The sequence below is a fragment of the Leptodactylus fuscus genome, chromosome 7, assembly GCF_031893055.1.
Source record: "Leptodactylus fuscus isolate aLepFus1 chromosome 7, aLepFus1.hap2, whole genome shotgun sequence".
NCBI classification, from domain to species: Eukaryota; Metazoa; Chordata; class Amphibia; order Anura; family Leptodactylidae; genus Leptodactylus; species Leptodactylus fuscus.
Window position 1 is genome coordinate 124523465 of NC_134271.1, and position 24994 is coordinate 124548458.

General features: G+C 44.6%; 1 protein-coding gene across 1 annotated transcript; it reads left to right on the forward strand.

Moving 5' to 3' along the window:
• The first annotated feature begins 2409 nt into the window (after positions 1-2409).
• On the forward strand, positions 2410-22625 carry G2E3 (G2/M-phase specific E3 ubiquitin protein ligase). Its single transcript, XM_075282990.1, has 15 exons — positions 2410-2500; positions 6147-6208; positions 7581-7678; positions 8946-9047; positions 10036-10160; positions 10918-11083; positions 11176-11282; positions 11855-11971; positions 12452-12573; positions 13932-14055; positions 14924-15210; positions 16294-16475; positions 17129-17301; positions 21160-21368; positions 22382-22625. The coding sequence occupies exons 2-15, from the start codon at positions 6172-6174 to the stop codon at positions 22609-22611; spliced, it is 2079 nt and encodes a 692-aa protein (XP_075139091.1). The 5' UTR covers positions 2410-2500; positions 6147-6171; the 3' UTR covers positions 22612-22625.
• The last annotated feature ends 2369 nt before the right edge of the window (positions 22626-24994 follow it).

Here is a 24994-nt window from a genome sequence, read left to right on the forward strand (position 1 = left end):
TTGAGTCTGAACAAAATGGCAAAGGACCGGCCAAGTTATCCCAGTCATGCCACTTTTATTTTTCTCTGCCACTTTTTAAAGTATCCAAACTTAACACTGTGGTGGAACCCCAATAACCAAAGTCCTAGTTTCAAGGTATACACAACATTTTCAACACCGCATTTATTTTTTGGTAGTCATTTGGCCATTTGCAGTATTTTTTAAAAATGATCATCTGATGGATAACTAGGAGCAGATGTGAACCTAGGATAAGGTTGATTGCAGTGCAAGTCTAAGCTATACATCAGGAACACTTCCATATTAAAACTGTACACCATATAGTCAAATTTTTCTTACATGACCCCTGACAAAAGCCAAAATATTACTTAAAGGTATTTTTCCATCTCAGTGTCTCTGCACCCTGCCTGCAGTCTCTTCTTCTTACTTCCTGTATTCCCCATTTCTCTTGCTGAACGGGCCTGAGAAGTCTCACAACACTTATGAAGATCAGATAATATGCAGATGCTTGTAGAGAATGAACTCAGTGTTATCTGTGAGTTTACATAGAAAAATAACAGCTTTATCAGAAAACTGCAATTAGCTGAGCTGATTGTCCTGCCAGCAAGAGCACTGAGTAAGTGACATCACTTGTCCTATAGGTCCGTGGTTATAGCAGTGCTGTGTAAACAATGTAAGGAATAAGTTCACACAGCAGGCAAACAAAGCAGCATTTCTAAAACAATATATTTAGGAAAAGTCTTCAATTTACATAAGCTACCAGTATAGATAGGATCCTTGAAATGGGACAACCCCTTTAATGGATACATTTAACTTATACTTTGGGATCTTTCCACATTTACACTGGTAATAGAACAACAGAACTGTGCATGGAGATCTTTCAGTAAGTTGGCCACACACCTTCAATAGCTATTAGGCAATGTCTATTCCTCCTGGGGGGGCGAAGGGTTGGTAGTGGGGGGGGAAGGGGCCACAGGGTAGGAGGAAGGAGCGAGAGAATGGGGCAGCGGGTAGGGAAAAAGGGGGGGTGGGCCAGGGGGGCTCGGGGGTCCATGGGTGCACTGGTGTAGGAAGGGCCCGCTGCGGCCAAAAGACAAAGGACTGGGCCGGGGTGGTGTTCCAGGTGGGTTGCGCAGGGAGTGAGGCTTTGGTCACACGTTAATAACGTGGCTTATTTTGGCACCGGAAAAAAACGTTTCCTAATTAGGAAGCGTTTTTTTTAAAGCTTGGCACGCTTTTTGTGGAGCGTTTTTTTGTAAAAACCGCTTATAGGCAGTTTTCCCATCCTTTAAGGGCTAGTTCACACGGGGCCAAAGGGGCGGATTTTGACAGCGGAATCCATGTCATAATCCGTCCCTTTACAATGGTGGTCTATGGAGACCACTAGCGAGCTGCCCTTTCTTCAGGCGGAAGCCATGACTTGCTGAGCCGCGGCTTCCGCCTGGCAGCCGCAACCTCCGGCGTCGGCCCATTCATTTGAGCTGACTCCGGGGTGGGGGAAGCTGCGACCGCGACATCGTGCCAGGCGGGTTTTGACCATATTTTGACTTCACTCCCTCAGTCAAAATATGGTCAAAATTCGCCCCACCACCCCCCGTGTGAATGAGCTCTAAGAGAATGGGCCGCATAAAACGCGTAGTTTTTTACCACGCGGTTTTTATAAAAAAAAACGCTTCCCATTCACTTCTATTGCTTTCTTCAGGCGGAAAACGCGTGAAGAAAGGTCATGTTGCTTCTTTTTCTCTGCTAGCAGAAAAAAAAAGCTAGCAGTCTACATAGACTAACATTGTATGGAGGATTATGATGTGGATTCTGCTGTCAAAATCCTCCTCCATGTCCTCGTGTGAAGTGCCGCAGGTACTGCTAGTAACTATATATATATATATATATATATATATATATATATATATATATATATACTGTATATATAGTCACCCTTGATTTAAGATGCTGCCGCGCTCAGCTAGTCGGTGAGGGGGTAACTAGTCTATACTTAGTCTATACTTATTTGACAGCAGTCAGCCTCTCTAGGGCCTGAAATGGCTGATAACAGGGAATACTAGCCTACAAAGACCCGCACAATTCCTGTACACCAGACTTTCTTGTCTGAACTTTCTAGTACAAAACAGTCACGTATTACAGCGCCATCTAGTGTCCAAGATAAGCACACCAAGCAGTAGGACTGGGCAAAACTTCCTTGATACATGGAGCATGCGCAATAGAGCGGCAACGTCAACAATCTCCGTCATCCCATCAGACACCCCCCCCCCCCCAATCGCACAATGAGCCGGTCCAGCGGGAGCGAGGCATGACACGCAAGCCCCACCTCATACTCCAGAAGTGACACGCAAGCTCCGCCCTACCCTCCTGCCTCCAGTAGAGGGGGTTTCCGGGATGGAGCCGGATGTTAGGGTTTGAATTTTCCAGGCAGTTTGAACACAGAAGGGGAGAGGGAGAGAAAGCGGAGGAGCTCGGGGTCCTGGTCTGGACAGCGCCGCTCCGGGTATGTACGTAGGACTGGCAGTACTTACAGTTAGTGTCCGCTAGTGTAGTGTCCAGGTGCTGTGTGACTACAACTCCCAGTGTCACTGCATGTTAGGAGTTGTAGTTGCCACAGACTAGGTTAGGTAGATCTTTCCTGGTGTATTGTTGGACCTTATTCTCTTCGCCTGTGTTTTGGCTCAGAGACCTGAAAGTAGGACCATGCAGCTGTGGCATCAGGTGTCTGAACTGGCCATTTAAAGGGATTGTCCAGAACTTGTCTAAGAGTAGATGGGGTCCCTGCCACTCCATCACCCCCTCTCCAGTGGTTGCTGCCAGGGTCTTATGTGTCAATGATAATGTCACACATCATCTATGCCAGGGGTCAGCGACCTTTGGCTCTCCGGCTGCTGTGAAACTACAACTCCCAACATGCTCCATCCACTTCCATGGGAGTTCCAAGAACAGCGGAGTTGTAGTTTGACAACAGCTGGAGTGCCGAAGGTTGCCTACCCCTGATCTATGTGATCTCTGCAGCCAATGACTGGCCTCTGCAGGGTTGTGCAGTACAAGTAGGTGTCACTATAGAGGTCAGTGATTGGTTGTAATGGTCATATGTATCTACAGCATGTCATCACTGCATGGGGGGGGGGGGGGGGGAGGCAGGGGCTTGGGGTAACAAGTACCACCATAGTGTCATGGCGGTGGATATAAATCTTATCTCCCATTGCATTAACTTTTTTTTTTTCTATAGTCAGGTGGACGTGGTAAACGTTTTTGTTATATACTTTAGTAGCCTATCTAACTTCCTTTTAATAGAAAACAGGCTGCTGCACAAAGTGACCTGTGCTGTGCAGGTCTCCATTATTACCATGACCTGTTTTTACTAGATGCAGCTGTATGAAATGGAGCAGTTTGCTTTCCTATTCCATATAGCATGCTGTATACCGTATGTAGGATGCTGAAAGGACACTATATAGACCTCACTCATGTAGTGGGAACCTATAGGTCAGATTACTGTAACTGCCTGAAGATGATAAACATACACTGCAAACCCTGTGTAAAAAAGAGCATTGCTGGGGATCTCATACACATACGCCATGGCTGTGTTGTTTTCATCTGAGCACACTATGGTCATGTTTGTTACTGTGTATTGTCGTGTTGTGTTTGTACATTGTGACTAAGAACACTCTTGTCCATAGGCTGAATACCTGTACACAGCTAGTCCTGCTCTCAGCTCAGAAGTGGATACAATTGTATCCAGTCTAGACAATGAGTTGAATAGATCAACAGCAGCTGCAAAATCATGAATGTTTTGCTACAATGTATCCGTCTGGAGCATTGTCTAGACTGAATCCAATTGTATCCGTGCCTCAGCTGTGAGTAGGGCTGTACCAGCATACACCAGTCCACTTGTGAATATAGGTTTCTTATTCACTGGCAGCAAACTGATGTTTTGATAAGGATGAGAAATGTAAAATATAGTTATGATATGAGATCTATGCACATTATTGGTGGAAATTCAAACTATTTCTTCAGAGGATTAGCTTAGCTTCTAATAGATAACTTGATCGCTTCATCATGAGGGAAATTTATAGTCAGTTTTGCTGGAGGCTGTGTAGGTATGTTTGATAAATTTTGCACTGGAGTGAGAGTGTGACAATTTTCTCATGTACCTCCACAACAACACGAGTAAGGGGGATTTCGACACCCCCAGGGAACAACTGGTAGTCAAGTCTTTAAAAGATCCCTTCTCCACCATCACTTCAGTTGTGTCTTGCCCCTCCGGATGGAAGTTTCCTTGCCAGTGTGCAGAGGTCCCTATACAAACCTCCTAGCCAAAGCCAGAGAGAGTCATCCTTGGCTTAGCCGTGTGCCCTACCTGCATTCTGGAGGCAGCCCCGGGCTCTTCTCCTCCTTGTGAGGTCTGGCAGCAATCTAGGCTCCTGGAGGGGTTCCATGGGGATAGGAATCCCTCCTTTCCCTGTTGCATTGTGGTAAAAGGAGTGACAGACACGTGTATGAAGCGCCATTGCTTCTCTATGACTTTCATTATGTGGCGGAGTTGCATAATACCGCATTGTGTCTGTACTTGAACACTACAGTTTGTAAAGTGCTGCAGAATATGTTGGCACAATATAAATAAAATGTATTCTTGTTATAATAATAAATGATCTAACAGTGCAAAATTCCCACGGTATTATTATTTACTGACAACAAGCAGACATCTTAAAGGCATTGTCTGAGACCCAATGGTGATGTATACTGATGACCTAACCACAGGAGGATATAAAATGATGAGGAATAGAAGTGTATATTAGGAAGTTGCTTAAGGTTGAGGTCACGTGTGCAGAATTGCTGTGATTTTTTTTTTTTTTTTGAACCAAAGCCAAGAGTGATTTTAAAAGGAAGCGCCTCTACTTGTCCCTTCTGTTAAAGAAGGACCTTTCACGTCCTCATAGATGTGCGGTATTATAAACCGATGGAAAGCTGACAGTGTGCTTTATTCAGCACTCCGATAGCTTTCCCAGCATGCACCTAGGTGCTTGAGATATCGGTAATTAATTTTGGCACTGTTATCTCCCCACTGTCAGAAGGGCAGGGCTTACAGCTTGGTGTCATTGCTGAACTGTGAGGAATGCCTCCCTGACAGAACTCTTTCATAGACTTGCACCGTCATCACTAGGCTATAAGAAGACATGAGCGAACACTGTTTGGATCAGCCGATCCGAACAGCACGCTCCCATAGAAATGAATGGAAGCACCTGGCACGTACACTTTGCCGATCGCCGTGCCAGGTGCTTCCATTCATTTCTATGGGAGCGTGCTGTTCGGAACGGCTGATCCGAACAGTGTTCACTCATCTCTAGCTATAAGGCATGCCCTTCTGACTGTGGGGAGATATTGGTGCTGAAACTAACCACACTGATATTTCCAGGATTGGGACACATACCAGTAAAGCCAAGAGTCCACTGGATTTAACGTCCCGTCGGCTTTCTAGCAGTATACAATGCTACATATCGGAGAGGACATGAAAATGCGGCTTTTACGTCACGTGTGGCCCCAGCTTAAAGGGGTCTCCAAGGACAGCAAAAAGAAGTCTCAAGGAGGATCTTTTACCACCTCTACCAATTCCAATTCTTTACATCCATCGATTCTAGTGCAGTTGGATTTTTTAATTTCTTTTTTGTCTAGCCCACACCATTCCTGAGCAATAATTTGTTAGTTTCAGGAAAATTATGCTCTCTGCTTTCAATATTAGATCTGCAAGGATCCGATGGCAAAGCCCACTGAAAATATGCTTGTCTTTTTGTTCTGAGGCTGTCCAAACTCTTCTCACAGCTACTGCTGACAACTAGACAGCTCCTGTCATGCAGTTATAATGATGCTGGGGTCAAGATGGTTTCTGGTCTAAAGCAAACAAGAGATTGAACTACAGGGAAGTATGAGTGTGATAGATGGTCAGGTGAGGGCTGCACGGATATAAAAACTTTTCTCTGAAGTCTTTATTTAAATTGGATCCATTACAGTTTTCCCTGTAGGACAGGACTTGAAGTAGTCATGTGACGGGGCTGAACTATGGCCAGTAAACCACTTATACAGCTACCCCAATATACAGCACAGAAAGTGGCCGTGTACATTCTAATATATGTTGTGTTTATTGGCAGATATCAGAACGGGGACTGTAACAACATGAGCACCACCAGCTCTTCGGCCGCAGCCAGCTCGCGTGAGTAATATTAATTCATTGACCGACCTGGAATCCGTTGCCACCTATCTATCTCTGTATGTGGTAGGCCTTGCTCCAGACTGCAAAATCCACAACTTGCTCATAATTCCATACAAAATATTTCCACTACCTGTGCATGGAGTATTTAAATCTCCACCCATATCAAATGTATTTTAAATTGTGGTGGATATAGGGCGTGGAATAGACAAGGCAAATCTGCCACCCATGAACTTAAAGGGGCTCTATCAGCAAAATCATGCTAATAGAGCCCCACATATGTGTGAATAGCCTTTAAAAAGGCTATTCAGGCACCGTAAATCTTATATTAACCCCCGGTCCCGTTTTTAAATAAAAGGATAAAAACATATATGCAAAACTTACCTGAACGTGCACCCTGGGCGGGGATAAACGATGCGACGTCAGCTTCGGGCACGCCTGCCTCTTCTGTCTTCTTGGAGTAACGCCTCTTGCTCCGTGTCTTCTTCCAGCTTCTTCTCGTGAAATCCCGCGCCTGCGTAGTAGCGCTTCCCTCCGAATCGCTACTGCGCAGGCTCAGTCCCCGTAGACGTACGCGACAGTACTGCGCATGCGCAGTACAATCGCGAATTGCCATTAAGTGAAATGGCAAGTGAGCCTGTGCAGTAGCGATCGGGAGGGAAGCGCTACTACACAGACGCGGGATTTCACAAAAAGAAGCCGGAAGAAGACACGGAGAAGAGGGCGTTACTCCAAGAAGACAGAAGAGGCAGGCGTGCCCGAAGATGACGTCGCACCGTGCACCTCCGCCCAGGGTGCACGTTCAAGTAAGTTTTGCATATATGTTTTTATCCTTTTATTTAAAAACGGGACTGGGGGTTAATGTAAGATTTACGGTGCCTGAATAGCCTTTTTAAAGGCTATTCACGCATTTGTGGGGCTCTATTAGCATGATTTTGCTGGTAGAGCCCCTTTAACCTTAGTGATAACCAGTAGAGATGAGCGAACACTGTTCGGATCAGCTGATCCGAACAGCACGCACCCATAGAAATGAATGGAAGCACCTGTGATGCCGGCCGGCAAAGTCAGCGTCACAGGTGCTTCCATTCATTTCTATGGGAGCGTGCTATTCGGATCAGCTGATCCGAACAGTGTTCGCTCATCTCTAATAACCAGCATGGTTGTGGAATTTTTTGTCAAATTTCTTATCTCTCTCTCTCTCTCTCTCTCTCTCTCTCTCTCTCTCTCTCTCTCTCTCTCTCTCTCTCTCTCTCTCTCTCTCTCTCTCTCTCTCTCTCTCTCTCTCTCTCTCTCTAGCCTTTCTAATGTAAATGTAGAATACATTTTGGTATACACATGTTCACACAATAAAACCAGTCTCATATAATCGTAACAGGCTGCATGCTGTGTGGGCGTACAGATGACTGCATCGAGAAATACGGGGAGAAAAAAACCTACCCAGAACACAACTTAACGTTACATTATTACTGTCTAGTAAGTATACAGAACGTCATTGCTTGCTAGGGGCAACACGGTGGCTCAGTGGTTAGCACTGCAGCCTTGCAGCGCTGGAGTCCTGGGTTCGAATCCTGCCAGGAACAACACCTGACAGGGCTCGTTCACATCTGCGCCGGTCTCCGTTCATGCAGGTTTCCTGCACAAAACTGAGCAGGAGATGGAAATCTGCAGGACTCTTTCAAACCCATTCATTTGAATGGATTTGAAGGGTGAGCGGTGGTGAGCATTTTATGCTCTCTGCTGCGAAACCGGTTTTTTTTAAATCGGACACAGAGTCGGACATGCAGTACTCTGTGTCTGGTTTCAAAAACACGGTTTCACGGCGGAGAGCATAAAACGCTCACCGGCGCACACGGCAGACAGAAGACAGAAAGCTCAGAACGGACTCCGAGCGCTAGTGTGAACCTAGCGTAAGGAGTTTGTATGTTCTCCCCGTCTTTGCGTGGATTTCCTCCCATACTCCAAAGACATACTGATAGGGAAAAATGTACGTTTTGAGCCCTATATGCGCCCATTCGTTACTATCTGTTAGCCATAGACCTTAATGTTAAAAAATAATGGACGCTTGCTTTCTGTTATTATGAATGGACATAAAAGTCCTGCACCCCGTGTTATGTGTGCGGAAAATAAAGAGGACACTAATGAAGAACAGAAAAAAAGCCCATTGAAATCAATGGAATTTACGACAGTTCTATTGGTGTCCATTGTTAAAATTTTTTAACAGATTCTAGTAACTGACTCCACTAACGATAGTGTGAACATTCCCCTCTAGTAGTAGTATGCTCTCCCCGTGTTTGTGTGGATTTCCTCCCATTCTACAAAGACATATTGATAGGAGAAAAAAAATACGTTGTGATCCCTACATGGGGCTCACTATCTATCTATCTATCTATCTATCTATCTATCTATCTATCTATCTATCTAAAAAAGTAATTGCTTACTGGATAAGAGGGACCCTCGAAAATAAGCTTGACAAGGTGTCTTCCAGCAAGCAAAAGGCGACCTGGCCATGACTCTCTCCGTTGTCGAAACTGCTGAGCCTGCAGCACATATTGGATGTCTCAGGACCCCTTTCTCCAGGGGGATAGAGGTCTCTGCCATTAGACATTTATGGCATATCCAAATGTGTCTCAATGAAATATGCGAGCCCTAATGCAATAGGCCAACCATAAAGATACCCGTGCACATGATGTAGTGCACTGTTCAGATAATGAGAGCTTAATGTGAACAATTTCTCTCCTAGCTGCTTTCCAGTGGCATCTGGCAAAGAGGCAATGAAGATGAAGGTATATATGGATTCCTTGTCAGTGACATTAAGAAGGAATTAAACAGGGCCAGGAAATTGGTAAGCGCCAAGTGTGTGTTGCTCTGATGAACTCCTCAGACTTTGTGTATTAAAAGGGTTGTCCAGCCAGAAAATGATTTTTTCATACTGATGACCTATCTACATGATCTGACACTTGGACGCTGTACAGGTTATTTGTTGCAGTAGCCTGAGGTCGCAAGAAATGACAGCAGTCTACTGGAAGTGTTTGGCTGCTCCTAGTCAGGTAATGGGAGAGGTGCTGACATTCCCCGGGATCACTGCTGTACAGTGGATGGGCTGCAGAGCTGCTCCTATTACTTGACTTGCTCCCCGCCCACTGCTGTAACTTACAGAACCTGGGTGTTGCTGGAACAGCTGATCTACGTGGGCTCTGGCTGTCAAACCCCCACAGATCAAATACTTAGGCCATCAATATGAATTCTGGGGCCGTTGAAGGTTGTAGCTCAATGAGCACCAACATATTCAGCAGCACTTTACAAAATGTAGGTTTCAAGTACAGACAAAATAACCTTTATCCCAAAAACAGCTATATAAGCAATGCTACCTCCGATGCCGCCCCTGCTACCCACCCCCTCTACCTCATAGATTGTAAGCTCTTGCGAGCAGAGCCCTCAGTCTCATTGTGTGAATTGACATTACTCTGTAATATCTCTTTTCATTACACATAAAGCAGTATGAGCCCTCACCAGTCGTGTCCTTTAATGTGCAGATGATGCCTGGACTTATAAAGTTCGATACGGCATCATATTCTGTGATCAATGAGACCAGTACAGCATCTAATAAGTCACAACAGAGCTGGATGATAATTCACATGTCTATAATCTCTCTTCCACCAGTAGTTGTCCTTCTCTTTCCTCCCCACCCCTCTCCGTAGACTTCTGTTGCCTACTGCTTAAAGCTGAACACACATTGATTTATGAAATTTAAAAAAGTCATAAAATGTCTTCACCTCTCTGAATAACCTGTCTCCATATTTTATTGCTAACCATTTTGCTTTGATTCCCAGAAATGCTCTGTTTGTAAAGGACATGGAGCGTCCATCGGCTGTGTCTTTCCTCGTTGTAAACGAGGTTATCATTTCCCTTGTGGATTAGAAAAAGAATGCATCTTCCAGTTTATGGACATCTTCAGGTAATTTCTAGCTTCTTAAAGGAAATCTGTCAGGGTGATTTTGGACACTAAACATCCACAGGCCCTTATGGACCGCAGGAGCGGAGCTTGGAATTGCATAGGTTCATCTAGTTTAAAGAGGACCTTTCACCATATCTGGGCACAGGCAGTGTTATATACTGCCAGAAAGCTGACAGTGCGCTGAATTCAGCGCACTGTCGGCTTTCCCGATCCGTGCCCGGTGTAAAGCGCTATCGGTCCCGGTACCGTAGCGCTTTACAGTCAGAAGGGCGTTTCTGACCATTAGCCAGAGACGTCCTTCTGCCTCGCGGCGCCAATCGCGCTGTGCTGTGGAGCCGGGAGGAACGCCACCTCCCTCCCTGATAATGCTCGTCTACGGACAAGCTGTGTGAGCAGAGGGAGGGGGCGTTCCTCCCCGCTCCACAGCACAGCGCGATTGGCGCCGCGAGGCAGAAGGACGTCTCTGGCTAATGGTCAGAAACGCCCTTCTGACCATAGAAGAGCTACGGTACCGGGCCGTAAGCTCTTCACACCGGGCACAGATCGGGAAAGCCGACAGTGCTCTGAACTCAGCGCACTGTCAGCTTTCTGGCAGTATATAGAACTGCCTGTGCCCGGATATGGTGAAAGGTCCTCTTTAATGCAAAGAGTGTCATTAAAAATTAAAGTAACAGTGACTGTGCCATTAGTGTGCTCCATTATTCTTTCAATAGAGAGATTTGCATAATTTTACTATAAATTTGTTCACCTCTTGTAGTTCTTACTGCTGGGAGCATCGACCTGTCCAAAAATTCCTCTCCACAAACAGTAAAGAGTCCTCTCCATGTATGATATGCCTGGAGACCATTGACCACGTTCCCTCTTACCACGTACTGCGAGGACCTTGCTGCAAGACATCCTGGTACCATAGAGACTGCCTCCAGGTATTTTGTGATGTCCTTGTTGTAGTATACCGCCTACTTTACAGCTCTTCCTCTATCCCGTCTTCATTTCCTTTATCTTGTTTCTATTGCAGCATCATGCTCTAAGTGCGGGACTATTTTTCTTCCGATGTACAGTATGCAACAACAGAGACATGTTCCAGAAGGAGATGCTACACATGGGAATCCATATTCCAGAAAGGTATGCTTTTTACTTTTCAACACTTTTTAAGTTGAACTATGGCCCGGTTCACATCTGTGTTAGGGCCATTCCGTTCCCCTCTCCGCATGAAAATGCGGAGAGAAAAGTCCTACGAGCAGCACTTTTTTCTCTGCATTTTTCGTGCAGAAACCACAGAGACCCTATTATAGTGTATGGGGTCTGCCGGTTTCCTAAGGTAACTGCTTTTCTATGTGGATTAGGTTTCCGTTTGGGTGTTCCCGAAGCGGACTCCCAGAACGGAAACCTAATGTGCAGGTGTGAACCGGGCCTGAGACCAAAGTTCACCTTTGATTTGAACATAATGCTCTTCCAGCATTGTGCTGAAGCCACTGATTGGCCTCAGGTAGAGGACCCGTGATGTCACAGGTAGTGACATTCAGGCTCATTGCTGATTGGCCTCCGTGTTCATGTGACTGCTGATGCCAATCAGCGGCTTCAGCACAGCGGAAACAGCTGACACAGGGGGAGCTTGTTTAAACTTTAAAAGGATTGTCCATTTTTTCCTGGACACCCCCTTTAATGGCAGAATTTTTTTTTTTACCTATATGTAGAGATGCGTCGTGGGAACTGGAAGAAAATGCTTTCCAAGATCTTTTGGTGCATCATCAGCGCTGTGATGTTCAAAAGTGCCTTTGTCGGAATGGTCGCGATTATAATATTCCAGACAGGTGAGTGTTTTCTAGATCACATGAAAGTCTGTTAAAGGGATTTTCCAGGATTGAGCTATGAACGACCTCTCCTTAGGAAAAGGTCCATCGGTAGAATATCAGTTGTAGTCTAGCATATTGCACTCTGACTTGTAACTCACACACACAGATAAGAGTGGATGTGAATCTATCACTCTTCTGAAAGAGGTTCCCAGTCTTGTACCGGATTTCACTTGTAAAAGGGAACGTGATCCCATAATGGATTGTAGAATGGTTGCTGTGTGAAAAATATAAATTGGTTTATTTTTTAGTAAATATCATCGGATGTCTGATTGGACTCCACCACGCAGGGGGAGTACCATAAGGCCACTCTGTTTTCCGGTTTTTGTAACTGATATCAGCAGAAATTAATATTTCCTTATTTCTTTTTCACAGACTAGTCTGATCTAGAAATACAATTTTAATTCTGAACATGCATTTATTTTAATTTTGTCTGTCTAGTAAGTGGGAGATCGTGCGCTGCCAGTGCTGCGGGGCCAGTGGTACACACATTGCTTGCTCCTTGATTGAGCAGAACCAGACATGGGAGTGTGCAGAATGTCGAAGCATCAGCTGTTCACCAGGTAACTGAATTTTACTGTATTTTATTTTTGTTGGGTCATAGTAACCCCTGCGATGAATAACTTTGCAAGCAGGACTTTTCTCTCCACATTTTTCATGCGGAAACCCGGCGGACCCCATTATAATTTGTGGATTCCGCAGATAACTGCTCTTTAAGCGGATTAGGTTTCTGATCTTCGGGTCCCCAATCAGACGCAAAGAACAGAAACCCAGGCGTGAACCTAGTGTCAATGCCACTCTATATTGTCATACACTTTGTTAAATACCTTTAAGACTAGAAGCAATGGAAGTTCATGTGCAACCTGCAGCTAGTGGTAAATGCATGTATCCAGTTGAGGTAACACTCGTAAGGTGGTGATACACTATCTACACAATAGTTAAACGGTATTTGCCTTACAGAGACGTGAAAGTATCGGTAGCCATGGACTAGAAGCATCTATATCCACATGCAGGTACATAGTGTGTCACCACCATAAGAGAAGCACCTATACAATTTAGCAACTCCATATGAGCCACACTTGCCACAGGATGCAAACCCCTGCTCTATCTACTAGGATTGCTGGGACTCATGTCAGTCACATAAATGGGGGTTTCCAAGAGCCACCTGTACATCACAGCTCCAATTTACATCACCTCAACAGTACTGATTGTGATCGTTGTTCCAAAAGTCCCATCATAGTCAATGGAGCGGTGGTCCCCAAGTTCCATTCACATGGGGCACTCAGGACCTACCCGTTATGCTGCTTGGAGGTCCCAGCTGTTACATGCCCCGTTATCAGGCACTTAAAGGGATTCTGTCATTAAAATTACATTTTTTGTCCCTAATACGTAGGAATGGCCTTAAGAAAATCTGTTCTTCTCCTACCTTTAGATGTCTTCTCCGCACCGCCGTTCGATAAAAATCCCATTTTTCTTCGGCATGTAAATTAGTTCTCTCGCAGCACTGGGGGCGTCCAATGCTGCAAGAGAAATCTTCAGCGCTGCCTCCATCTTTGTCTGGAATGGCCGCGCCCATTTTTTTCGTGGCAGCAAGCCCCCAATGCTGCAGGAGAACTCGTTTGCATACAGAAAAAAACCGTGATTTATACCGAACAGCGGTGCGGAGAAGACATCTAAAGGTAGGAGAAGAATAGCCTTTCTTAAGGCTATTCCTACGTGTTAGGTACAAAAAATGTCATTTTAATGATAGGATCCCTTTAACTCCTATTCTGTGAATAGGGCATGAGTAGTGGGAATACTCCTACAAATCATATCTGCAAACCAATGAAATAACAAAATAACATTTCTTCTTGGACAACCCCCTATAAGTTCTGGTTCTGGTTGTGGTCAGATGCGTTGATTTTCTCTGATTTCCTTGCAGTAAAAAGACCATATCCTGCATCTCCTAACTGGTCGGAAACGCTTAATAATTCAGGGTTTGATAGTGAACAGCCAACTCCAAAATGTCGAAGGCGATCAAAACCGTCAAGAAAAGTTCTTCTAACGTAAGCACTAAACAGAGTGTCACCTATAGGTGGTAGAATTCTTTTCTTTTTGTGCTGAATGGCCACTTTATTACAGATACCTGCCCTTTCACTATTGGATCTTCCCTTTATGGGCATTAGGCATATGAACCCAGAGCGCAGTATAAAATCAATTGGGAGCGCTCCAAATAACATGTCCAAATGCACAGCTCAGTGTTTCCTTATAGCTATATGCGCTAACAGCAGACATCCAATGCCATTGCTGTCAAAGGGAAACAAAATGGCAAGATTCCAGTGGACAAAAGAGCCATCATCATTTAAGGGCTAGTTCACACGGGGTACGGGACTGCATATTTTGGTCCTGATTTTGATGTGGGAAGCCGCGTCAGAATAGGACCAAAATGTGCCTGCCGCAGCTTCCCGCTCCAGAGTAGGCCGAAATGAATGGGCCTAGTCTGGATGGTGCTACCGCTCACGGAAAAAAGTAAGCTAGCGGTCTACATAGACCTCTATTGTGAGGTGGCAGATTCTGAGGTTAATTTGGCATCAAAATCCGCCCCTCTTGCCCCCTGTGAACGAGTCCTAAGATGAATCCAGGTTTCTGCTGCACCGTGTTGTTAGGAGGGTCAGCATTTAGTGCAAGTAGCTGAATTCGATGAACCCTTCCTATTAACAGGTCAGCCTTGTGAAATAGTGGTGTTAGGAATATTTTCTTGCCATACCGTGGGTATTCTCATACTTGTGAATACCATGACAAATAGCTAAAGAGCTACTACAAGGGTGTCAGAGTACACTGCTGTAGAGGAGAATAACATGTCCATAGTCATAGCTGTGCTTCCTTTTATGATGTGGCTGAATAATCTAATGTTTTGTTTTTTTTTCTTTCCAGTGAGGTTCAAAGGCATATTTCCGATATCCTGCACGAGATGAAATCTCAGATCAATAATTCCGTTTTCGGTATGAAAGTGCAAAGCAAGTCCATCTTTTACAGTTCACTTACTTGTTTCCGCAAGAAATGCTTTTCTCCGTGCAGACCCCTGGAAATCACATTGACTAGTAAGGGGAGATCAGAAGACCTGTCTGTACCCAGTTACTTAAAACTACTACTGGATTCCATCATGAATTCCAGCATGTTTGAGGGATCAGAGCGTAAAAATCTGTCATTAAACATGAATGGTAAGTTCATTATTTCTATCTTAATGTATCTGTATACCTAGGTACTATACAGATTGTCTACAATGTGCTTTCTAGTGTGTTAGGTTTTCCATAACATTAGTAGACATGTAATAAAACAAAGAAAGAAAAACATTTTGGCTTGGTAGATATGACTGCCTATAGAACTTGACATGGCGATGCACATACATTGGGTTCATATGCTTACACAATGTAGCTAGCGTTCAGTAAGTCTGTTTCAATACTGTATTTTTTTTTTAGTTTCATAGTTGTGCATTACACACACAAATGGATGCAGTTTAGGATGGGTTCACACCTGCGCCCCGGTCTCGGCTTTAAATTTCCGTCTTCTGCCCAAGAAACTGGACAGGAGACGGAAACCGGTAGTCATTTTTCAAACCCATTCACCATTCATTTGAATGGGTTTGCAAAGTGTCCGCCCATAAGCATTTTATGGCCTCCGTGGCGAAACCGTTTTTTTTTTTTTTTTAACCGGACACAAAGACGGACATGCAGGACTTTGTGTCCAGTTAAAAAAAAAAAAAATTCGCCGCGGAGACCATAAAACGCTCACAGGCGTACACGGTCTGCCGGGTTTCTGTCTCCTGTCGGCAGAAGAAGGAAACTGAATACGAAGACTGGATGCAGATGTGATCCCGCCCTAAAGTGGGTTTCAGTTATTAGATCAGTGGTAGTCCTATCTTATGCACCCCTGCTGTAGGCATTGTGGTACTCATGTGAGAGCTGCAGCTTCTTCAATGTCTACATCATGTTGGAATCTGGTTTGTACTTACATACTTCACATAGTGGTGGTCAATGGTATTACACCATTATCTCATTCACCTGAATGAGACAACAGTGCAATATCTTGCTCTGTTGCTATGCATGGTATCTGTTTGGAAGTACGAGCCAGTCTGCAACCCTAGGCTGATCAATACAGGTACCACACCATTCATTTGGGGCCTAAACACGAATGGTAGGCCATAGAAAACGAAATGCACAGGTAGAGTACAGCTGCAGTCTTCAGCTTGCATATTTCAATGCCCTTGAATCTTTTCATAATATATATTTTTTCTCCTTTCACAGCACTAAAGGATGACCTGTACTATGAAGCTGGCAGAATGCTGGCTATCGCATTGGTTCACGGGGGGCCAGCGCCAAGCTTTTTTTCGCCAACTCTTTTCTATTGCCTTATATATGATACTCACCATGTACAACCAATGTTGGAAGATGTGGCTGATCCCAACGTCTTGCAGGCAATATTGAAGGTAAAAAAGGGGTCATAACCCTTTACTATTTGTTATGGGTGCTGAAGGTTATAATCATGTAATGTATGAAAAACAGTGTTATCCTTAAAAGCTGAATGCTATATATAGTTGTTTATGCTTGAAACTGGTATAATGTTATATGATAAGATGGCGCCTGCAGCCAGGGTGGGTGCAAGAAAAACAAATGCTTGGCTTGCTGACAGAAGACAGCTCCCCAAGGTCACCACGCAGGACCGGGAGTAGCTGGCTATATATGGAACTGCTTACACTTTTTCTGTTTGATTGAGATGTACCATAATATAATGGCATACTGAAATCTTTGTGCATTAGAATAGCTGAAGATGGCAGAGTAAGGGATCAACTTTGAGAGTACGGTATATAAAGAATATACAATACAATATACAATGTGTCAAGAACCCACAAACTAAAAGATTTATAGGAGCCTGTCATAGCATGAAATATTAATAGTGTTAATGTCATTGATACAGGTCACACATACCTGGTATGATTCCTAAGTTTATCCAATCTTATGGTTAGTCTGTGGTTTACATTGAAGAAGCCATAAACATTTTTCCGACATTTTATCCCTTTGGAGTCTAAATTTTTCATCAGTGTGATTTGTCTGAGAATAATGTGCTACTTTTCTGTTGCAGATACAGTCTTGTCGGAGGATTAGTGAGTTGAAGGAGGTCACTGCTCAGTATTATGACTACCTGGAGAAGACTGGTACACTGCGACTTGTGCAAACCGTTAGTGACAAAAGCATCTTGATCAAGAATATTCTGAATTATCATGTCATTCGCCGGGTGCAGGAACCACTTGCAAGGTGACATTTTTGCAAAAACAAAACCCTTAAAAGTCCCAGTCATTACATTTTAAAGGGGCTCTATCAGCAAAATCATGCTGCTAGAGCCCCACATATGCGTGCATAGCCAGGGGGGGGGGTAGTTTAATATAACTTTACCGATGCCTGAATAGCCTTTTTAAAGGCTATGCACGCATATGTGCGGCTCTAGCAGCATGATTTTGCTGATAGAGCCCCTTTAAAGCGATTATGTGGGGAGAAAAGTGTTGGCACAATTCACTGCATTGGATAAGCAGGGTCGGGTCCTATTCAGATCATGTTTTTTTACATCCATTTAACAGATCCAAAAAACTGAAACAAACTGGTCAATTGCTGCTTTTGTTTTTTGGGGGGTTTTTTTGGAAGGAGGGGGGGATGGACACAACAGTATGGTAATAGTAAGTTTTTGTCTCCCACTAGAAAAAAACAGTCTCAATGAGTGCTATGTACACAGTGATAGGGAACGCAGGGACAGTAATCGGTTATCTGGCACAGTAACAGCTGACATCTTGAGCCCATAGGCTAATTTTGTAAGGACGTGTGTGTGTGTGTGTGTGTGTGTGTATATGTATGTATATAAATATATTGCAGAATTAGCAGTGAACCGCCTGGATGTATATATTCTATGGAAGGTCCTGAAGAGACCGGGGGAGGTTTTGTTTTTGTTTTGTTTTTTTCTTAAAGTCAGTAATGAATAGAGATGAGCGAACACTAAAATGTTCGAGGTTCGAAATTCGATTCGAACAGCCGCTCACTGTTCGAGTGTTCGAATGGGTTTCGAACCCCATTATAGTCTATGGGGAACATAAACTCGTTAAGGGGGAAACCCAAATTCGTGTCTGGAGGGTCACCAAGTCCACTATGACACCCCAGGAAATGATACCAACACCCTGGAATGACACTGGGACAGCAGGGGAAGCATGTCTGGGGGCATAAAAGTCACTTTATTTCATGGAAATCCCTGTCAGTTTGCGATTTTCGCAAGCTAACTTTTCCCCATAGAAATGCATTGGCCAGTGCTGATTGGCCAGAGTACGGAACTCGACCAATCAGCGCTGGCTCTGCTGGAGGAGGCGGAGTCTAAGATAGCTCCACACCAGTCTCCATTCAGGTCCGACCTTAGACTCCGCCTCCTCCGGCAGAGCCAGCGCTGATTGGCCGAAGGCTGGCCAATGCATTCCTATGCGAATGCAGAGACTTAGCAGTGCTGAGTCAGTTTTGCTCAACTACACATCTGATGCACACTCGGCACTGCTACATCAGATGTAGCAATCTGATGTAGCAGAGCCGAGGGTGCACTAGAACCCCTGTGCAAACTCAGTTCACGCTAATAGAATGCATTGGCCAGCGCTGATTGGCCAATGCATTCTATTAGCCCGATGAAGTAGAGCTGAATGTGTGTGCTAAGCACACACATTCAGCACTGCTTCATCAAGCCAATACAATGCATTAGCCAGTGCTGATTGGCCAGAGTACGGAATTCGGCCAATCAGCGCTGGCTCTGCTGGAGGAGGCGGAGTCTAAGGTCGCTCCACACCAGTCTCCATTCAGGTCCGACCTTAGACTCCGCCTCCTCCAGCAGAGCCAGCGCTGATTGGCCGAATTCCGTACTCTGGCCAATCAGCACTGGCTAATGCATTGTATTGGCTTGATGAAGCAGTGCTGAATGTGTGTGCTTAGCACACACATTCAGCTCTACTTCATCGGGCTAATAGAATGCATTGGCCAATCAGCGCTGGCCAATGCATTCTATTAGCGTGAACTGAGTTTGCACAGGGGTTCTAGTGCACCCTCGGCTCTGCTACATCAGATTGCTACATCTGATGTAGCAGTGCCGAGTGTGCATCAGATGTGTAGTTGAGCAAAACTGACTCAGCACTGCTAAGTCTCTGCATTCGCATAGGAATGCATTGGCCAGCCTTCGGCCAATCAGCGCTGGCTCTGCCGGAGGAGGCGGAGTCTAAGGTCGGACCTGAATGGAGACTGGTGTGGAGCGATCTTAGACTCCGCCTCCTCCAGCAGAGCCAGCGCTGATTGGTCGAGTTCCGTACTTTTGCCAATCAGCGCTGGCCAATGCATTCTATTAGCCCGATGAAGTAGAGCTGAATGTGTGTGCTTAGCACACACATTCAGCTCTACTTCATCGGGCTAATAGAATGCATTGGCCAATCAGCGCTGGCCAATGCATTCTATTAGCGTGAACTGAGTTTGCACAGGGGTTCTAGTGCACCCTCGGCTCTGCTACATCAGATTGCTACATCTGATGTAGCAGTGCCGAGTGTGCATCAGATGTGTAGTTGAGCAAAACTGACTCAGCACTGCTAAGTCTCTGCATTCGCATAGGAATGCATTGGCCAGCCTTCGGCCAATCAGCGCTGGCTCTGCCGGAGGAGGCGGAGTCTAAGGTCGGACCTGAATGGAGACTGGTGTGGAGCGATCTTAGACTCCGCCTCCTCCAGCAGAGCCAGCGCTGATTGGTCGAGTTCCGTACTCTGGCCAATCAGCGCTGGCCAATGCATTCTATTAGCCCGATGAAGTAGAGCTGAATGTGTGTGCTTAGCACACACATTCAGCTCTACTTCATCAGGCTAATAGAATACATTGGCCAATCAGCGCTGGCCAATGCATTCTATTAGCTTGATGAAGCAGAGTGTGCACAAGGGTTCAAGCGCACCCTCGGCTCTGATGTAGCAGAGCTGAGGGTGCACAAGGGTTCAAGTGCACCCTCGGCTCTCCTACATCAGAGCCGAGGGTGCGCTTGAACCCTTGTGCAGCCTCGGCTCTGCTACATCAGAGCCGAGGGTGCGCTTGAACCCTTGTGCACACTCTGCTTCATCAAGCTAATAGAATGCATTGGCCAGCACTGATTGGCCAGAGTACGGAATTCGGCCAATCAGCGCTGGCCAATGCATCCCTATGGGAAAAAGTTTATCTCACAAAAATCACAATTACACACCCGATAGAGCCCCAAAAAGTTATTTTTAATAACATTCCCCCCTAAATAAAGGTTACCCCTAGCTATCCCTGCCTGTACAGCTATCCCTGTCTCATAGTCACAAAGTTCACATTCTCATATGACCCGGATTTGAAATCCACTATTCGTCTAAAATGGAGGTCACCTGATTTCGGCAGCCAATGACTTTTTCCAATTTTTTTCAATGCCCCCAGTGTCGTAGTTCCTGTCCCACCTCCCCTGCGCTGTTATTGGTGCAAAAAAGGCGCCAGGGAAGGTGGGAGGGGAATCGAATTTTGGCGCACTTTACCACGTGGTGTTCGATTCGATTCGAACATGGCGAACACCCTGATATCCGATCGAACATGTGTTCGATAGAACACTGTTCGCTCATCTCTAGTAATGAATAGTATATGTGAAAATAAGAAGCTTCGTAATATATCTTCCTGACCATATATGTTTCCTTCTACATTAAACAAGCGGAGTTACATTGCACATATTACTGTATGTGCCCTGGCAACCTCTACCCTTTACTCTTGTTTCTCCCTTCAATGTCTATGTGTCCCCTGGTGAGTTTTCCTCTCCCCCCTCCCGGTTTCTCTTTCCCCTGTTCTTCTCCTCCCTTGTCTGTTTTTGGACTTGTATGACCACTAGCACGCGCATTTTTATGATGTTACCACCATAGCCTGTATTGTCCCTGCAGATCTTTGTCTTTGGGACATTGTGGGGCAGCGCTGCAGTACCTACAAGTATAAGCGATCTATATTAGAAAGTGGTTTAGCCCTTAAACTACAATGAACTCCCAGAGATTTTCCGCTTAGACTTTCTTTAGACTCTTTGATTTAACCTTATCCTGATGTTTATTTTTGTCATGTTTGTGATTTTAGGTTTAAGGAAGGCTTGAAGACACTAGGCGTTCTTGAGCGCATCCAGGCCTACCCCTCAGCCTTCTGGAGTATTCTCTGCATGAAGCCTGAGAAACTAACTGCAAAAGCGCTATCGGACCTCTTCAGCATCTCGTACCATAGAAGCCTGAGACACGTTCAGCAACGTAATGCGGTCAATCTTTGGGAGGAGTATTTAGAAGAGACACAAGGTGAGGCTTATTCAGTTACTGAGGTGCATGTCTATTGCGTAGCTATACACCTCTTTTATTCTTTATTTATGCCAGTGCTGTGGGGAGAGTACATTTTGGTTGGAGATAGTAGAACGTAAAGACCCTGGCTTCAAAATTAAGATATTAAATATTTATATTTTCTATTGTTTAATTTATTAAATGGTTACCGTAAGTGGAAAATGAAAATGGGACGTAATTTTTGTGCAATTGACACCACAAAATTGTGCATAACTTACAATGCCTCAAAACCAATCCAACAAATAGGAGCTACAAATTCAGACTAGTTTTCACTTGTAGACATTGTTAGTACATGTGCCTCATAGCGGATACCCAATGTGGATTTGGGATCCCCCCACCCCACACTCATACACATTAGACATTGTGCCAGTCCCAACCAAATCATGGGCTTGGCTGCCATTTCTCACAGTGAACGCCATAAAATCAAAGCTCTAAATTCACGCTTTATACATGGAAGAGAGTTAGAGTAACGGTTTCCCTTTTTAAAATGCAACGAATTATGTTGACACATCGATTATTTCCATCAATGTGAACTTTGTACTCCTCTGTGGTTAAAAATACTCCTCAAAAACATCCCCCGCATCATAGCAACAAAGGCTTGTTGAAAAAGTCGGGCATGATGTTTAAGGGGGCTGCCCCTAGAGGGCAGCAAACAAAGGCACTGTTTTCCTATTTACATCTTGGAAAACAAATTTGCATATTTTTCCCATAATCCCCCCAGTGGAGTGAAAAAGCTTTTGTAAGACTCCATACGTCTGAGAAGGTGATCTCTCCTTAGGGAGTGATATTATTCCCAGATCCTCAAAAACAGTGAGTAGTAGTTTTATTTTTTTTTTGGAAAAAAATGTAATGCGACCACTGGTTGCAACAGAATTCTAATTTAGTAGATTCTTCTTAAATAAATTTGATGTTTCCGATAATATTATTATTTATTATTATTATTATTAATCTTCTGTGTTTTTTCTTGTCTGCAGATGGAGCTACTGCCGTTTCCTTGGAAGACATCTTGAGTTTTGCCACAGGCATAGATTCCGTTCCTCCCACTGGTTTTCAGCCTCCTCCATCCATTTTGTTTCACTATGGCCATATAATACCCACTGCAAACAAACTCACTCACAACATGGAGCTTCCTGGGAACTGCAGCTATGAGAAATTTAGACAACGTATGGACAGTGCCATATGTGCCGCACTAAATAAAGGATAGACGTGACCCATGTCGCCTTGTGTGGAAGATGCAGTCTTCTATCTTGCTGCTGTTAGCTCTTAAGCCACGTGTCATTCAGATGGGAGTGACGCCAATGACCTCTGACGTACTTGCCTTCTTGCTACAATGCGATGAAAACGTGCAATTGCCTTTTTTTTAGATTTTCACCTGACCATAAAGGGATGTGTGGGTTCAGGAGCTCCTCAGGAAAACTGTATAGTAGACAAACATTTATTTAGGATCATTGGAAATTTGGTACTGCCTTCCATATTTTTAAATAGGAGAATTTTTTTATTTTTTATATTCGAAGTACAACAAATGCAATTGCAGGTACAATTATACTAGTGACCATGATGGTCAAAAAAAATCACTGCCATAAAACAAGTGCTTGGGTGCCAGATCCTTTTAAAATACTAAGAATAAGGTAATGGGGTGTTTTAAGTTCATTGTGCAAACTTTTACCAAAATACAAACAAATTTATTTCACAGTGAAAATGTAGTCCAGTTCTCAGGGCAAGCATGTTATAGAGGAGGAGGGGCTGAGCAGGTTGGTATATAGTGTTATGCAAAAAGCTGCAGTATAACTTGTATTTTATCCATTTGTATCTGCTCATTTTGGGCTTAGGAGTCCAGTGGGCGGTCCTACTTGGTGATTGACAGCTAAATCGAAATATGGACTTGGGTATGGCTGCCTTTGATTGAAGTAGACTGCTGGACTTCATAGCTTAGAATGAAGAGAGATTTAAAGGGATACTATCATTGGATACCCTTTTTATCTGACTAACATGTAGGAATAGCTTTAAGAAAGGCTATTTTTCTCCTACCTTTAGATGTTTTCTCCACGCCGCCGTTCGGTAGAAATCCGGGTTTTCTTCGGTATGCAAATGAGTTATCTCTCAGCACTGGGGGCGGTCCTAGGCGCTCTAACAGCACTGGGGCATCCCCAATGCTGTGAGAGAACTCTCCAGCGCCGCCTCCATCTTCTTCTGGAACACCCTCTCCCTGTGTTTTCTTCTGTCCTGGGTTTCATTCTTCTAGGCCTCGGGGAGAGCCGACTGCACATGTCTGTCGCCATTTTCTTGTGGCCTGGGCATGCGCAGACGGCTCGGCCCAAGACCTAGAAGATTGAATCCCAGGACGGAAGAAGACACAGGGAGAGGGCGTTCCAGAAGTAGATGGAGGTGGTGCTGGAGAGTTCTCTTGCAGCATTGGGGACGCCCCCAGTGCTGCGAGAGAACTTATTTGCATACAGACGAAAACCAGGATTTCTACTGAAGGCGGCACGGAGAAGACATTTAAAGGTAGGAGAAGAATAGCCTTTCTTAAGGCTATTCCTACGTGTTAGTCAGAAAAAAAGGGTATCCAATGAAAAGGGAACCTGTCACATTGTAATTGTACTTTGATTTGCAGGTTGCATGTTACAGACCAGCGGAGCTGAGCAGATTGATGTATAGTTTTGTGGGAAAGGATTCTGTAAAACTGTATTTTATTCCGTTAAAGGGGTTATCCAGGACTATGGTATTGATCTCCCCTTCTTGTCTGAGAAAGTAACATTGCATCTGTTGGTCATGTGGCCATGCTACGGCTCATTTGAATGGGACTGAGCTGCAGAGTGGCCGTGTGACCAACAGACATGATGTCACTTCCGAGTAGAGGAAGTGGAGCTCAGTATCCTAGTCCTGCCAGTTAATCCTGACTCATTCTGAACTCCATACTCTGGGCTTCAAGGCTCTCTATATACGTTGTCATACAGGAAAGACTGCCGATCCGCTCCAACGACTGTGCTCATAAGTCCTGGATGAGCAACAATTCTAATCAATAAGTAATAGGAGTCTTTTCCCACAAAACGAGATATCAATCTGCTCAGCTCTTCCTGCGCTATTACATGCTGCCTGAAGACTGGACTACATTTTCAATGTAACAGTGTCTCCATAATATTACATGCTATGGGTTTTGCCAATATTGAGTTTTTTTTGTCATCTGGTATCAGACACTATAACATGAAGCAGTTTCTCTTTCTCCCACCAAAATACCACAATTTCGACTCCTTCAATTAAAGGGCTGACCAGTATCCTTTTGCAAATTCAGCAAAGCTGGCATGCTGTGTTATAAACACACTAGTGTGATCTTGGCCTTAGTTTGTTTCTACTTAGCAGTAAATGGGCAGAAGAGAATATGCATTTTTGCGGGGCAACACGGTGCCTCAGAGGTTGGCATGCAGCCTTGCAGCGCTGGAGTCCTAGGTTCAAATCCTGCCAGGAACAACATCTGCAAGGAGTTTGTATGTTCTCCCTGTGTTTGCATGGATTTCCTCCCATTCTACAAAGACATACTGATAGGAAAAAAAAAAGTACAATGTGATTCCTATATGGGGCTCACAATC